Genomic DNA, 15,913 nt, shown 5'->3' on the forward strand with positions numbered 1-15,913 from the left:
TTGAAAAAATAAAAAAAATAAAAAAAAAAGGTGAAACTTGGGCACTCTTAACTCAAGGTACCACTGTAATTTACTGCTTGTGCTTACAGCATCCAACTTGACACACGTGTCCATTTTGCGAACGGCAGGTTCCATGGAGTCCATGTTGACGACGATATCGCCTGCGGAGCGAGAGAGAGTGCGCGAGGAAACACTGGGTGAGAAGCCATGCTGGGAGCCGCCATTGGTCAGGACCATGTAGCCGTTCATTAATTTAGCTGTACAGATGGAGCCACGCCACCCCCCACGAAAAAGCAGGAAAAGACAGCACAAGTTGGCAGGAGGACAGAAGCAGAAAGTCGATGCAACATGTGAAAGAGAAAAGACAAGCAAAAGGAAAATCATTAAAGCATGAAGAAGCCCGGAAGTCCACACCATGCAGCAAAATTAGAAAGTTAGTGAAGGATTTTATTTATTTTTTAAAATTTTTATTAACAAGGCTCTGACGGCATGTTGAAAGGATGCAGTTGAACACGCCCCATCCCATGGTAATGTTAAGATTAAAAAATTGTTATTTTTCATCCTACAATATATAAAACATTTTACAAAAGCTGTGTGGATCAGGAAAGTAAGAATTTTAAAATGTGGAAACACAAACTATATTGTAATATGTCAGACCAAGACCAAGGGTGTTCCACAAGGCTCCGTTTTGAATTCCACATTTTTTTCTTTTGTATGTTTGAAATCATCCAACTCCGTGAACAGAAATTGATCTTTGTTTCCCTTCAGTGTATGTGATCCTTCGTACCTGCGCTGCCCCAGGTACTGGACGCCTTGTCGGGAGCGCAGTAGAGGAAACGCCTCAGACACGTGACCGCATGTGAACCAACCAGGGTGTAGCGACCGAATGCCCTGCAGTCCACCACCCTGATGTTGAGCGGAGGGTGGAGCAGCTCATTTTCAGGGAGGTCCTGATGACAACATTAAAACAGAGGTGAGGTACAAACCCCCTTTTAAAAAAAAAAAAAAATCATCATTATTATTGTCTGTTGTGTTTCTATCTTTGGAGAATAATGATACTCACCACCTCAAACCATTTAACCAACGTGCTAAAATTTGGATTCTTCTTGTAATTTTGGATGAGGACGGACTGAACGCCTCTGCCAGCACACTCGATGTCGACGCGGGGTCGATCCACCTGGGCCAGGTTAATCCGCTTTAGGTCCCTTAAGCCCCAAAATAAGACCTGAACCGGATGAAAGCGATATATTAATATGTTGTAATAGAATCCAAGGTGTTAAATAAATCTTACCTCGATGCGGTAGCGACTCAGGACAGGACGGATCCCCAATGGAACTGGTATAATTGGGCCTCGCTCAGAGTCTGTTGGTCCTTCGAGGGGAGGAAGATCAGCTATCCCTCCTTGACCAATCTGACGAGAGTTCAGAGAGGATATTTCATTTAAAGAGTGTTTGATACATCTTGGTTTGTGTGTGACATCACAGACCAACCGGTTCCTATAAAATGGGCAGGATTTTTGACCATTGATAAATCTTGTTGCTGCCCTTATGTTTAAAAAAAAAAAAAAAAAAAAAAGGGCTTTTAATGGCTAGTTTTCTAATACTTTAGTTAGATCTCTGGAGTGCTTTCCAACTCATAAACAAAGTATATATTTGAAATTTTTACTATTACACAAAATTAGCTCAAATGTGACGGTCACATTTTAGCTACGTAATTTCGTGTAATAGTGACAGTTTATTTCGATCTGTTACTTTCACTTTGAGGCTTTTTTACAGAGAGGACAGAAAATGCGGTGTGGGAAATGTGATGTCGTTCTTGAATCTCGGGGTTATTTTGACAAAAGCAGACAGCTGGTTCAAAATAGTTGGAAAATGAATGTCTCCTTCAAGAGATTGTTTGAAGGTTATGGAAGTGAGATCGATGGGATGAAAGGAAAAGAGCACCTTTATCTGAGGAACCGCAAAGTTATGGACAGCGATCAGAGCTCGTCTAATCTCCTCGCCATCGAAAGGTATCTGGAGGGAGGAACGGGTGGTTTCACAAGAGGGGGAAAGAGTGAAGGGACACGCAGGAATTCATTTTAAATGGAAAAACAGAACTTTGAGAACAAGTATGGGGGAAAAAAATAGCAGGACAGAAAATGGAACCCCATACGTCCATGATAAGAAACAAGTCTCCCTGAATCATTTCAGGTTGTGATGTACCTGAAGGAGCTCAAAGGCAGCCAGCAGTTCTCCAGCAGTGCAGTTGCCTCTGTAAATCTGAAAGTACTCCAGCTGGGGCGGAAATCTCGGCGGGCCGTAGTGCTCGTCGCACATCTTGATGGTGGGCTTGGCGAATGTCCGACCTATGAACTCCGCCTTGCCCTGAACACGGCATAATGGCAATAGGTGGTGGGAGACAGTCACAAGGGACAAGCGAAGGGAGTTAGGCGAGGATATGGGAGGGTGCAGTTTGCACTGCGACCCCCTTGATGGCAGTGTTGGTTAGATGCATATGGAAAGTGAGTGGGAGGGGTGAAAGCTTGCAGAAAAGTTTAAGGCCAAATTTTCAGTCTTTCAGTGGGAAATAACTGGAATTTGGGAGAATTCTTTGCAGCAAACTGGATATTTTCAAGGGAAATACTTTTTATTTTTCTTTATTTTACACTTATAAAATTGTACCACATTTGCGACATTACACTGTACGGTCAAAATCTTTATTATCCTTATTAATGCAATGCAAAAATTCAAATTTTGAATATTACCCAAATTCAGAATATTCCCATGAAAAACGATCTCTGATAAATGTTCCATGATCACTGTGGTAGTATACTCAGGGTTTCTGCTGGTATCATCAAACCTAATTGAATGCGTTTTAGTGCCATTTTAATGCAACTTAAAACTAATTGAATGCCCATGTTATACTGCATATAATTTCTATATTTCAGTTGAGTACAATTTGTAATTTTAATTAATCACATGATTTCTTGTTAACCCGCAATTATTCTTAAATTATTGGCAAGGGTTTATCCCATAGGTTTTCATAGTCAAGCTTTTCATATGCTTGTCTTGTACTCTTGCAACTCTCTGCCACTAGGTGGCAGTAGTGTTTCACTTTCGACATTTGTGACAGGAAATTGTGACATTTTTCTTTTCAAATTCAGAGCAATTGGTATGGAACATGAAGCAACTCGTGGACCCCAGTCTGTTTTGTTCATTGTAAATTACAACTAGTCACCAGTGCCCACAAATACATATATATTTGACCACATTATATCTCAATTGTGGAATAGTGACTCCTTTGCACAACATTGTATGAGGTATAAAGCATGAACTACAATTGTATGTGCATTTTTAATGCCTCTCTACATTGTATTTAATGTAATTTTAAGGCCTTAATTTTGGCAAATTACATTGAATGGCTTTGAATGCTTTTTTCATGAACCACGGAAACCCTGATACAGTTTTTGCTGCTGGGGGAGGCGCATGCTACATCACTTGCATGACGCACTCCAATTCAAATTAGTGTGATGGTTTCACACTCTATTTGAGCATTGGACAGGATGTGGCAGTGAGGCGGACAGAAGGTCAGAACACGGATGGAGAGGCAAAAGGTTTTCATGAGAGCAAAGAGTTGACCGTTGTTTCTCTCTGATGTCACTGGGCGTGAATCCTACCACTGTGTCTTGGTCGTAAATTTCCACCACGATGATTGGCGGGTCGTCTCTCAGCTCGCTGGCCTCTCCAAAAAGCTCCACATTGTCGAAAACCAGCAGCTGGTCCCAGGTGGGACACAGGGTCTCGCTTAGGACCTGGAGTGCATGATTGCATATTGAAAGTGCCTCATAGAGGACTTTAATACGAAACTTTTTCATAGAATTTCTCAATTTACCACACATGCAAGGCTTTACCTCAGTGACCTGGCTATGCGTGGAGAAGAAGACTCTGGCGAAGGGGTCGGAGAGCCCGCTGCTATCGGCGGCAAACAGGCTCCGTGCTTGGTACATGTGTGCTCTCAGCTGGAAGACCTGCTTCACTGTCGGACGTAACAAAAAACATGAGATAGAAAGCAGCTTCTCGAAAACCTGAGTGCGCACTTACTGTCATACACAAGGCTGACAGGCGGTACAGAGTGAAGATAAGGGGCCATTTTAGCAGCTTTAACTTCCTCAAAACCGTTGGGAAGACCACTCAGGAATTCTTTCCTTTGTTTGTTGAGGCCGAGCCACAAGTACAATTCCAGCTTAGCCTGAACGGTCCAACCGGCTGGGCCGAAGCCCTTTTTACCAGGCAGCTGTGGAGACACAGCAGAGGTGAGAGTAAATCAAATTTATTGGCATTGCATATGTCCCAAGTACAGAGCAGTGAAATTCATTGTATAGTTTTCAGCCTTCTAAAAAACATGAAGTGAATGAGAACTAGCAGAGGGACACAGGATTGGGTAGGCTGGGTCGCCAGGCAATACCCCAGTTTTATATAGTTAAGAAATGGAAAACAAGGGGGAGAATGTTGTCCCAGCTCAGCACACAGCGGCATAAAATTAAAACTACCTTAAAGTCTTCTCAAAATTGAGTCCCCCACCTCTGACAAACAGTAAATCAATCTATTAGTCTTCTTGCCGACTCAAAAGCATTCGTGTCAGTGACAACATACCTTAAGAAAGACGGCTTTGACTTTTCCGCAGTCTTTCCCTGTCTCCTCATCCACGACCGAGTAGAGGATGTCTTTGGACGGAATGCGGGCGTACGCGATACGTTTATTGTTGCTCATCATCCACACGAAAACATCCGGGATGCTGTGTTGTGGCTGGACAAACATCATATAATGACTTCAATGTCTATTTCTCTTGAGCATGATTATCATTGTAAAAGCTGAATTTTAACCAAATGTAATGATGTTATTATGACTTGTGGGTAGGCTTTATAGATTACCACTAAATTAGTTTGCTATTCTATTCTGCATTCAAATGTATACCTCGTCAGCGAGAAAACGAAGCCTCTGCAGGAAGTTTTGCACCAGCTTTAGTTTGTCTTTCACAGTTTTTTTCTTCACTTGTGTCCTCATCTGTCTAGCTTGCTGGCCCATGTTGTCCTGCAGAACACACCATAACAACTTATTGACTGGCTGAAAATTGACTCGTGCAATATCATTACCATTTCTCTCATGCAGGACTTAAGCCTTTCCCGATCAAGTTTGGTTCTGCCCGTCTGGTTTAAATCCTTGTTGGCCAAATTCACAAACCGACTGGGAAAAGAGTAAAACAAATACAGTGAAGGTAAGACCATTTATGACTCATTGTCTCTCTCTGCTAGATCAGACACAACATAGCTAAGGTACCCAAATTACTCGCAATCTGGACTAAAAGTAGTATGGATACTTGTGTTAAAAAAAATACAGCCTTCCACTACGGATAAAGTGCTCTTATAGGGTAATAAGGTCAATTCCAAACTCCTGTCCACGAACAAATTATTTGTACTTCATTACTTCCCGCCACTGCACGATGGCGACACACATTTGAGTGATGCTATGCCACTGACCTGCAACCAATGTTCAGTTCCTCTAGAACTCCCCGGAGTCGACGCTCCGGAAAGGCCTTCTCTGTCTTAATGATCTCCTGAACATCGTTTACCCCCTCCTCCTGCGCACAGAATCACCAAACGGAGAGCAGCAAATGTGACATGATTTATTGTTCTTTTCAGCGCCTAGTTAATTATCATGTAAGGGCCAGAAGTGGTCCAAAAGTACCGGCATTACCGGATCATAGGTCGCTGGCTGAATTATGGGCTGTAACTGTTATTTTTGGCCCACTGTAATGTCTGAGTGAGCTAATAGGCATCCATCATTCTGATTACATATCGGTATATAGAGTAAAAGCCTGCGGAGTATTTGAACCATAAATAGGGATAAGTCAGAGTGCAAAAGAGTACTGACCAGCTTGTCCGCAATCTTGTCCATCATGTTGGAATTGTACAGTCGCCGTCTCTGGTCCTGCCACCAGCTCTTGATGTACACACATGGCTTCCTCTCAAAGTAGGGAAGATGAAAGTAATTCCTGTCAGTTTAAGAAAAACGTTAACATTACATTAGCTCATCAAAAAAAAAAAAAAAAAAAAAAAAAAGTGTCAGCGGCTGTTTTGATTGCGATCACTTTAATGTTTAACCTTTGGTCTAAGGGATTAAATTGATATTTTATTCATTAATTACAGCCAAATAATGACAAATACAGCACTTTTGTGACTTATTTTCTCTTTGACTCATTTCATGATGGAACTCTTACCGCCAAACTTGACAAAAAAATGCTACAATCCCGTCGTATTCCGTGAACCAGGAGGGTTGCCTTCTAGGTAACAAATGGATGAATAAAAAAAAATATATATATAGTGCTTACGCCATTAAATTCTTTTTAATGGGGCTTTACGTATTGTGTTTTAGTCAATTTGGTCACTATAGAACTGTTGACCCCAACCTGCAATCAAATATGCTCTGGTCCTATTGTCTTATGTCTTAATCACTGAGCCAGGATGCAGCCTGCTAACTAAACAAACTAAGATAAATACACAAATGCACACATTTTTTCTTCTTTTCTACAGTGATTATTTTTCTTCTTTACCATTATAAGTAAGAGGTGTATCAGAAAAATTCCAGGATTGGTGTCAAACGCTACATTGAAAAGCTAAACTAAACTAAAACTAAAAGATTCTGTATTTGAAGTAATTCCCCTGGAATTCCACCTCTTCCAAAAAGATAAGTTGACATAGCGTGGTTGATCAGACCTGTCTGTGATGACGGGCCTCATGAGGGGCGTGCAGGAGACTGACTCCAGGTCGCCTTCCTCATCAGCCTCGTCTTCGCTGGAATTTTGGATGAGCTCGTTTTCCTCCTCGTCGATTTCGCCGTCCTTCTTCTTCTTCCTCGATGACGACGGCTTGCTCATACCGTCTATCTGGTTGCCATAGTTACCTTTGTTGGGGGTATATTATCACATTGCTTTCAGGTTCAACCTTCATCCTTCTTCTTTAGCTTCAACGAGACAAAAGAAAGCCACTACTTTACCAATCGTGATTTCAAAAGTAATCGGCTTGTCACCAATCTTTCGGTCAATCATGGTGGCCTCCAGGAAGGCTCCAAAGAGGAAGAACTCCTCCATCTTGCCTGTGGCACTCTGACAGGAAGAAGGACCTCTGCATTATAGTAGTGGACTGTGGAAGGCGGCGGGTATGGTCAAGAAGGGTCCCGTTGCTTTATTCTCACCTCTGAGATGTTGGAGACGGAATCTATCTGCACTTCGCTGGAGCTGAGGATCTCCGGGTTGGTCGTGTCCAGGATCTCCACGGCGATGGACAGCAGGAGACGGGCTCGGAAAGATACGCCCTCACCCAGTCCATCGTTCAGGTCCTGGTGCTCGTCCATGAGGGTGTACTGGCGTGTAGAGCCGTACATGTTGGCCCAGGCTGGACCCAAGGTAGGCAAGAACCCTAGATAACACATTTCAGTTTTATTTTTCCACATTTTCATTTGACCAAAGTCACATTATTTCATCCAATAGAGTCCATCCGTTGAATGAATTCATTTGGTAATTCACCATTGATATCCAATTGACCGTCAGACCTTTTAATCGTCCTCCGTTGACTTCATTATTATCCTGCAATGGTGATCGGGCGGCTCATGGAAGCACTAATTAGCACACGCGAACTAATCAATGCCTATTTGCAATTAAAGTGTTTCGGCTGGCCCTCCGTAACCCTCTGTTTGACCTACCTTTATCACCATCATTGGATATTTTGCGCAGGTCAATGAAGTGGGTTCCTATGGCAACATCATTGACCTTATCTGAGTCACGGATTTGGACCTTCATGCGTTTGCAGAGTGGCGGGAAGAGTTCAGTGAAGACGATTTGCTCGTTCCAGATGGGTTCATAACTGCTTTTCTGCACCGAGGTCTTCCCCTGTGGACGGTACGTGCTTTGAATTATGAGGCAGAATCTCCAGGACTGTTATGTTAGTAATATTCAGACAAAAGCAGTGGGACACTTCCACTGTGTGGATCGGTGGAATAGTCCAAAAATGTCTTGATAAAATGAAGACTTCAGATTTAAGGGGTCTAATCCAATCCTGGTGTGTCCCAATACTTTTGTCAAGCAGCCAGTGGAAATTTACTTTCTGTCCAGAAAAGTGCACTTGAACGTAAGGATCCACCAGGTCGCGATTTTCTCCAATAAAGGCCTTTTTGACATTAGCCATGATGTTGGTGTTCATCTTAGGAAGGCCCTCGGCGCGGTAGACTTTCACGTAGAATCTCGCCCATTGACGCTCCGCTGGAATTCCTTCGGGGAGTAGCAGGTTCCTGAAAGACAGAAAGGTAAGAATTACAAACGCACTGGTATCCCTCATCCATTTCTTATTTCAATTGATTTTTCATTACAGTTAATCAGTGGAGATAAATATTCTGGCCTACCCCTCGATGTCATCCTCATCGGTCTCGTTGGCCTTGTGTGGCGTCTTGATGTTATCGCCTTTGCCTACCACGGCGATGTCGCATTTCAGGTAACCTTTGCACACCGCCGTGATATCAACGGGGTCTGACAGAATGGCCCACTTGTGGTAGAACTGGTGCTCTGGGATTGACCAAAAGACATTTTAGGTGGGAGACAAATAGTGAACTTCATTCCAACTTGATAAATCCAGTATAAAACAACAATCTGCATATATGTTTTGATATTCTTAGATTGTAGCTTGCCAGGTTGATGGTACACAGTCCCAACGTCCATCTTGAAGGTTCCCACCAGTGTCCCACTCCGAAGAAGGTTTTTAGAGTGAATAACCTGACCGTGGAATGTACAATCAAATATTAACACAAAGTGCTGTAGAAATGTTTGTTTTAGCGATATGCTCGTAATGGATAATTAATAATTTTGAAGTAATAAAGATTGAGAGATGATCCTTACCGAGAGCTTAATGATCTTATCAAACATGACATCAGGGGGGACGTGGAAGTCGAAGACAAAATACTGCAGAGAGAGGAGAAAATATGACAGGGGAAAAAGATCATTTCATATAATGTTAGCACTCAGCAGACATCAATACAGCATTCAATGGCAGAATTGAGCGAATAGTAAAAACTGTGATCTTTACATGATAGTGTCAGTCCTGAGTGCAGAGAAAGTCAGTGCGGGAATCACATTTATAAAAGAAGCCAAGCAAGCACATTGAGACGAGTCTATATCACCCCCTTTCATAGCACCATAGATATCCATGAATGATAAAGCTCCACTGAAGGGTAAGAAAATAGTCTGGAAAGCTGTGAGGACCATTATCCTGATAGGTTTACCTTTCAGTTTGTGTGTCCGCAGGGGCTTTTGTCACAGACAAAAGAATCGATAGCAGACAAACTCTCACTTGTTCTCTCCACAGGAGTCGCAAGCCAGAGGTTGAGATCAGCGTGACACTAAGAAGCATCTTGCGACTAAAGCTCGATGAGAACGATTCAGGATGTAATATTTTGAATTGATGGATGGAAGATTTTTCTGGTTGAGAAGGGCAGGCATATCGTGAGGTTTTTTTTTTTTCTACTACAACAGTTGTTGTTTCCATTCTTTTTTCGTGCTTAGGAAAGAACAAATGTTTTGCTATTTCCATTTTGGTTACCAGTCAAACCCTGGTGGAGGGTGCTACAAAATGCATAGCATGTTTATAGCAGCTACAGAAAATGCATTACCATGTTCTCGGCTTCTTAAATTGGTCGTGTTACACCTGAGAGGTTAGAATTTAATTCCCTGACAAAATAATCAATGGTTCGTGTTTTATGGCAGCTAATCATGCAGTCTGTTTATGGCCGTGGAGACTATTTGAGTAGCACTGAAAACGTTTATACGGCCAAACATTAGAATCTCACTTCATTGTAGTAGGGGCAGTTGGTGGACTCTTTCATGGACGTGTACTTCTTTTCATCTCCAATCTCCACGCACACCACGGGGTCCATGTTGAGGCCAATAAGCTGGCGGGCCTCGATGATGGTGATGCTAATCTGACGGGAGGGAGACGAGAATTCGTCAGTGCCGCCGCGACGCGCAAGGATAGAGGCTGACCAGCTGGAACATCAGCGTCGTAAATAAATCACACGAGTCATTAACCTCAACATAATTTAATGATCCCCCTGATTCTTTGTTTTTCCCAGACTTCCATTTAACGTCGACATCTCCCAAGGCTAAACTAATACTACATTTGAAATACAAAGCCATTAGGACCTTAAGGTATCTCTCTGGTATAATTAACCTTTAAATAAGATGAGAGGTAGACATAATGGCTGGACTAGACAAAAAAACATTACTGTTTACAATAAGGTAAAAGTTTGTTGTTGTGAATCATCTCACTGGTCTCATGTGATGCATTTGTAGAGACACATTTAACATAACAGTAAAGAAAAAACGATGCCTTTTTTCATTTCACTCTGGGGCTCTCCGGGAAGTTCGAAGGTTTAATTGACTTAGATTCCGTTGTGGAAAATACCAATGGGTAGCTTTAAATCTACATTTCGTGGCTGTCAGGGGGATTCCATAATCACTACTTTTCAGGAAATAAAAAAAAAAAAACAGCTTTTGCTTGAGTAACCAAATGTTTTTTTGTAATAAACATTGTGTTATTGTTTGTACTCACAACTCTGAAAAGCAAACATTAGCAGACACGACAGTAATGCTAACAGCATCAGAAATGTCCTGGCTGGTCCAGCAAATATTAAAAACTGAGACAATTCTGCCTTAATAGACACTATTCTTCCTAATACAGTAGGTTATTATTATTATTTTTTTATAGGCGTATTAAAGAGTTTTAGGCAAAATCAATATACTGTATGTGTGTAATGCCACCGAGCTAGCATGTTAGCAATGCACACAAACCTGGTAGTCCACTGGTCGTCCAGAACTTGGTTCCATCTTGATATCTGGTTTGGACCTGAACAAATGAGCACAAACATTTTTTTCTTCATTCATTAATCCATTTGTATTTAACTTCTTGCTAATATCTGTGTTTATATCGAATGTGTTTTGCATTGTAGCAAAAGCTGGGACCTCTTATTGGAGATGTTGGTGGTGACAGCAGTGACAGAGGCCAGAGAAATGGCGTCCGGTTCCAACATCCCAGCGAGACGCATCGCCTTCTTGTCCAGGTCCTCCATGTCCAGCACTGCCGGCTCATCTGAGGTACAACCTGTCAAGTTAATTTTGTTGTAGAATACCGGCTTTTCACACAAAAAGTCACTTACTTATTACAATGCTAATTTTAGCAATGCAAAAGATTTTTTTTTAATTAGTGGAAAGATTTATTTCATTATTTATCATTGGCATTTGCCCACGGCTAATTTCATCATGTAGCATTGTATCGTCACATAAAATCTTCCTTATTTAATTCATTAGCGAGTTGTCATGCTGCTAAAATGTTAATCTGAACCGATGGAGAACCGAACTGAACTGCTGCGACCTTGAACAAACCCTGCCCTAAGTGGGATACGGTATCAGTATTTTTATTCATTTTTTTTTGTGTCTTCAGGGAAAGTAATGACCACTTGACAATTAATGCCCCCCCCCCCCCAAAAAAAAAAATAAATAAATACAAAATAAATACAAAATACATATTGAATTTTGAAGAAAAAAAAATAGGCCACATTGGTACCCAGATTTGTTCCTCTACCTTTCTTGTGATCTTCTTTCGAGCTCCTGATCTTGCCAAGCTTCATGGCTGCAAACACTCCTTTCCCTGATCTGTTGGGGAAGACAATGGGACAGGGAGAAGTGATACCATGAACTTGTACTTGATTCTCCAAACAAGCCTTCAAGGTCACTTTCAATCACTGGGCCCAAAGCCACCCGACTGACTGACACTGATCAAGAGGCAACCAAACACCGCCAAGTCAATCATAGCGACTCGGCACGACATTGAAGTCCAACCGGTATAACTCAGAGTTGCCGTCAGCCACAATTGGTCAAAGCCATGATGACAAAAACAAGAGTATCCAGTTTCTCCACATTTGTATTATCTGGATCACATAACCCGGCTACTACAAAGACTTGTGATGTCACCGGCGACAGCCCCCGAATGAGCAGCCTTAATAATTAAGAATGCGTGTGACCATCCAATTTGCTGCCGATATGGATACACGGCAGGAAGTTAATGAGTACGCTTTGGCCTTTGCGTCCTCAAGCATTGACAGTCCGTATACTGTATCTGGCTCCTGTTTCTGTAATAATCCCCGACCCACGTGTGGAAAAACAGGCAGAATTTTTCCAAGAATTTCATGTCAGTCAGTTTTCATCAAGCTCAAAAGCACAATTTAAAAAGTTAGCGGTTCATTCAAATTTTCAATGACTCACTATGAAACTCATATACATTATTATTATTATTATTATTATTATTATTATTATTATTATTATTATTTAGTAATTTTGATGATAACATACTCAATTTTGATGATAACATACTCAAGAAATGAGAATATTACATGAAAAACACAAAAATATTTTAAATATTAAAAAAAATTATGTACGAATTTGCCTTTGTGTTTAATGACCCTAACGCTACCCCCAATGGAAAGTCAAAGTAAATATGAGGAATAATTGGCATTGCTCCAGGATGGTAAGCTACTAATACGTCAACAGCTGATATATACAACAAATTATCTGAAGCTACAACAAAAGTTATGCTAGCAACTAAATAACTTGATGTCTTAAATTCAACATTATTTGTGTCCTGGCTGGTCCAAAGAAGATGCTATTCTCCTCAATGTACATTTTCTGCATCATTTAGAAAAAACAAAACGGGCAAAAAAAATAATAATAGTAATAATAATGATAATATTAATAATAATAATAAAAAAAGAATACTATAAAAATACAGTATGTTCTTCATACTTACCACATGAAACACTTACTTGCCCCAATCTACTTAATGGAGATGGAAGGTCACCATTAATCCTTTTTATAAACTTATATGATTATTTTACTTCTCATCTACCAAGTGCTGCAGGTCCAAAACAAGCAAGCAGATGAGACCAATGAGTGGGTGAAGCATGGATGCAAGGAGAGAGGGACTCATGAAGGGAGGGCACGGGGGATGTTGCGGGATATAATTGGAGATAGGGAGGGCGGTTACTGTTACCACCAGTCAAAAGATGTTGTGGGCCAATACATCAGTCAACAACATCAACAAACACTCAAATCCGAAAGTTGACTGACCAACTAGTAAGAGTACACTAAAACTCCCACTTTAGGATATATTTTTTTTCTTATATTATCAAACAATGGTTAACTAATTTTTACATTGTATGCCAGTTAACAATATTAATATTGTATTAAAAAGTTAACATTGTCTCGGTTGTTTATGTAGGTTTTATGACGGAGTTTTAGTGAGGAAAATAATTATGAATTTTAACCAACTACGTTTTGACCAGCCAAGTTCATTGAAGACAAATATATGAACAGGACTGTAAGGAATGTCCAGTTTGAATGGGGGTTGAGTGGGGCATGTATATCAATAATAGATGACAGCATGGATAGATTGCCTTGTTACATGTGTATATTGCACTTATAAATGAATGATCTGAGGCTGTATTATTCCCCACAACTAAACATCCCACATGTGTTTGCTGTGGTTGCCTATCGAAAGAAGCAGGGGCAGTAGGATGCACATGGATGGATCAGCTGGCTGCCGTTGAACTCGCACAACTATTTCTACAGTATAGTCTATAGCAATGTACTGTATATGAATAATATAGCAATGCTAAATAATTTATTTGTGTGTTCTGCACGAGGGGCTTTGCTGAATAGATTTTGACACCAGGGCTTTTCTCTCACTCGTTCATAGGGATCCAGTTCACACATACAAGTGCAGGAATAACAACAATCGCATGAAGGGAGACGGGTGGCAAAGCTTTTTCCGACTGGGGCTGTTTCAGGTAAGTGAGTCAAGTCCGTCCGACTGTCTGTCCATCCATCCATCCATCCATCCATCCACACTTAAAACTGCTGGGTCAAAAGTAACTCAAATTGGGTGAAATAGCTAACCTAGTACTGGGTACCAAAGTGGCGAGCCAATGCTGAGTTATTTACACCCAGTGTATTGGGTTGATGATATGTCCTATTGTTGGGTCAACATTTTAATCCAACAATTAGACAAAACTTCCCATACTGATGAGTTTAAACTGCCCTCTAAAATCAGTTGGAACAAAAATAACCCAATTTGGATCAAAAATAAATAATAAAAAACAAAAAAAAAAAAACGATCCACTAGTTGGGTCAATTGGATCCAACCTTTATTTATTTATTTATTTATTTATTTATTTATTTGTTTGTTTATTTATTTCTATATGAAACAACAATCCAAAAATTTCAGTCATTTTGTACAAAACAGCCCCAGGAAATTGAGTCGTTTTGTATAAAACAGCCTCAAAGAATTTGGTAATTTTCTGTAAAACAACCTAAAAAATTGGGTGATTTTGTACACAACAGCCGAAAATATTGGGACATTTTGTATAAAACAGCCCCAAAGAATTTGGTAAGTTTCTGTAAAACAGCCTAAAAAATTGGGTGATTTTTGTACACAACAGCTGAAAATATTGGGACATTTTGTATAAAACAACCTAAAAAAAAAAATTGGGCATTTTTGCACAAAACAACCAAATCTGGGTCATTTTGTACAAAGCAGCCAAAAAAAAAAAAAAAAAGGTCATTTTGTATAGAATGGCATAAAAAAATGCATAATTTTGTACAAAACAGTCCACAAAGTATTTTTTTACAAAACCACCTAAAAAAAGGGTCATTTTGTACAAAACAGCCCAAAAAATTGTGTTGCAAAATACAAAACAACTCAGCTTTCATCAATCAAATAGACCCAAGAGGTGGGTAGAGCATCTTTCCACCCAAATAGTTTACACTTCTCTTATCTCGGCTTGATTTTTCTCAATTTTTTTATTATTATTATTAATTTTTTTTAATTAGCAGATTCATTCTTCCAAATAGTTTCCACTCTTGTAAGTCTCGATGCTCTAAACCTCGTATTTTATAAAGTGTTTGAGTGCACCTTGGTTTGAAGAAGTCCTACACAATGCATTCTGAGGCAGCAAAGAAGGCGGGAAAAAAAGACAGACAGCGAGACCTTGAGCCAGTTGAACACTACCATATTCCATTTAAATACATTTTTCATTGCAATTATACCAACCAGCTTGGAAGATAAATTGTTTGTTTCAGACTTGTTCAGTTTTACTTGCAGACACATAGTAAATACATGCCCTGAGTTTTAAATCAAGTGACTCTCTGCCATAAAAAGCAGACGTGTTTCACGTTTGGGATAGAAAAATGACAAATTTCTGGCACACTCCAAATCACTCATCACTGCAAATCACAACATCCCTGTGTGCACTATGATGCAGTACGTATCAACGTAATTTGCAATCTTTGATATAAATAGTGCATACATACTGTATTACAAGGATTAAAAAAAAAGTGCTTTGTAGTATGTTTGCGCTCTAAAGACCAGCAATACTTATATGCATATTCTTATTGTGCCTCAATGTGTCCTGTTTAAATCAGCTGCTCCCCAGCAAATCTCTACCCTGAGTGACAGTCCACCCATTCAGGAGTTCATATATTCACTAGGAGTAGCCAAACCTCTGCAGAGCTTTCTCATTGAGGTGCATCAGATAGCAAAAAAATGTGTTCAGGGCACGGCCATAAATCATCGAGCGGGCCCACAGCCCACACGGGGGACAGGAGGAGAAAAGAGGGGAGCCTGCAGCAACTTACACTACAATGCCTTTCAATTTAGGGGAAGATAATGAAGCGTATACGACAGGTGTATATATATAGGCCTGACAAGCTGGCTTTTATGTGACTGCTGTCAAGAGAAATAAATTTGGATTCCTGAAGAAGTACCAGTGGAAGCAGACAT

At 40.4% G+C, this 15,913-nt stretch overlaps 2 protein-coding genes and 1 long non-coding RNA gene across 17 annotated transcripts in view; 2 read left to right on the plus strand and 1 right to left on the minus strand.

Moving 5' to 3' along the window:
• Positions 1 to 15,913, minus strand: part of otofa (otoferlin a) — a 44,966-nt gene that overhangs the window by 9,983 nt on the left and 19,070 nt on the right. For 5 of the 11 annotated variants that reach the window (XM_077511478.1, XM_077511479.1, XM_077511482.1 and 2 more), the window contains exons 6-31: positions 11,663 to 11,733; positions 11,044 to 11,182; positions 10,873 to 10,927; positions 9,873 to 10,004; positions 8,926 to 8,988; positions 8,718 to 8,802; positions 8,436 to 8,595; positions 8,138 to 8,324; positions 7,740 to 7,926; positions 7,233 to 7,456; positions 7,035 to 7,143; positions 6,755 to 6,941; positions 5,913 to 6,033; positions 5,519 to 5,619; positions 5,135 to 5,225; positions 4,956 to 5,072; positions 4,635 to 4,787; positions 4,083 to 4,275; positions 3,893 to 4,017; positions 3,659 to 3,793; positions 2,205 to 2,366; positions 1,944 to 2,015; positions 1,292 to 1,411; positions 1,064 to 1,225; positions 788 to 950; positions 88 to 257 (exon numbers count right to left, since the gene is read on the minus strand). In XM_077511478.1, the coding sequence (XP_077367604.1) occupies positions 88 to 257; positions 788 to 950; positions 1,064 to 1,225; positions 1,292 to 1,411; positions 1,944 to 2,015; positions 2,205 to 2,366; positions 3,659 to 3,793; positions 3,893 to 4,017; positions 4,083 to 4,275; positions 4,635 to 4,787; positions 4,956 to 5,072; positions 5,135 to 5,225; positions 5,519 to 5,619; positions 5,913 to 6,033; positions 6,755 to 6,941; positions 7,035 to 7,143; positions 7,233 to 7,456; positions 7,740 to 7,926; positions 8,138 to 8,324; positions 8,436 to 8,595; positions 8,718 to 8,802; positions 8,926 to 8,988; positions 9,873 to 10,004; positions 10,873 to 10,927; positions 11,044 to 11,182; positions 11,663 to 11,733 (3,484 nt within the window). The remainder of the gene's footprint in view (positions 1 to 87; positions 258 to 787; positions 951 to 1,063; positions 1,226 to 1,291; positions 1,412 to 1,943; positions 2,016 to 2,204; positions 2,367 to 3,658; positions 3,794 to 3,892; positions 4,018 to 4,082; positions 4,276 to 4,634; positions 4,788 to 4,955; positions 5,073 to 5,134; positions 5,226 to 5,518; positions 5,620 to 5,912; positions 6,034 to 6,754; positions 6,942 to 7,034; positions 7,144 to 7,232; positions 7,457 to 7,739; positions 7,927 to 8,137; positions 8,325 to 8,435; positions 8,596 to 8,717; positions 8,803 to 8,925; positions 8,989 to 9,872; positions 10,005 to 10,872; positions 10,928 to 11,043; positions 11,183 to 11,662; positions 11,734 to 15,913) is intronic. The other 6 variants (XM_077511483.1, XM_077511480.1, XM_077511484.1 and 3 more) reach the window with 4 other exon arrangements.
• Positions 192 to 6,078, plus strand: LOC144010965 (uncharacterized). Its single transcript, XR_013281398.1, has 3 exons — positions 192 to 433; positions 769 to 973; positions 5,151 to 6,078. It is a non-coding gene; the product is annotated as an uncharacterized LOC144010965 (long non-coding RNA).
• Positions 6,181 to 15,913, plus strand: part of fndc1 (fibronectin type III domain containing 1) — a 57,225-nt gene continuing 47,492 nt past the window's right edge. For 4 of the 5 annotated variants that reach the window (XM_077511487.1, XM_077511489.1, XM_077511490.1 and 1 more), the window contains exons 1-6: positions 6,181 to 7,935; positions 8,242 to 8,339; positions 8,405 to 8,524; positions 9,392 to 9,528; positions 11,031 to 11,175; positions 13,832 to 13,922. The gene's annotated coding sequence lies outside the window, so the exon portion shown is untranslated. The remainder of the gene's footprint in view (positions 7,936 to 8,241; positions 8,340 to 8,404; positions 8,525 to 9,391; positions 9,529 to 11,030; positions 11,176 to 13,831; positions 13,923 to 15,913) is intronic. The other variant, XM_077511488.1, reaches the window with a different exon arrangement.

This window comes from Festucalex cinctus, chromosome 21 (assembly GCF_051991245.1).
Source record: "Festucalex cinctus isolate MCC-2025b chromosome 21, RoL_Fcin_1.0, whole genome shotgun sequence".
NCBI lineage: Eukaryota > Metazoa > Chordata > Actinopteri > Syngnathiformes > Syngnathidae > Festucalex > Festucalex cinctus.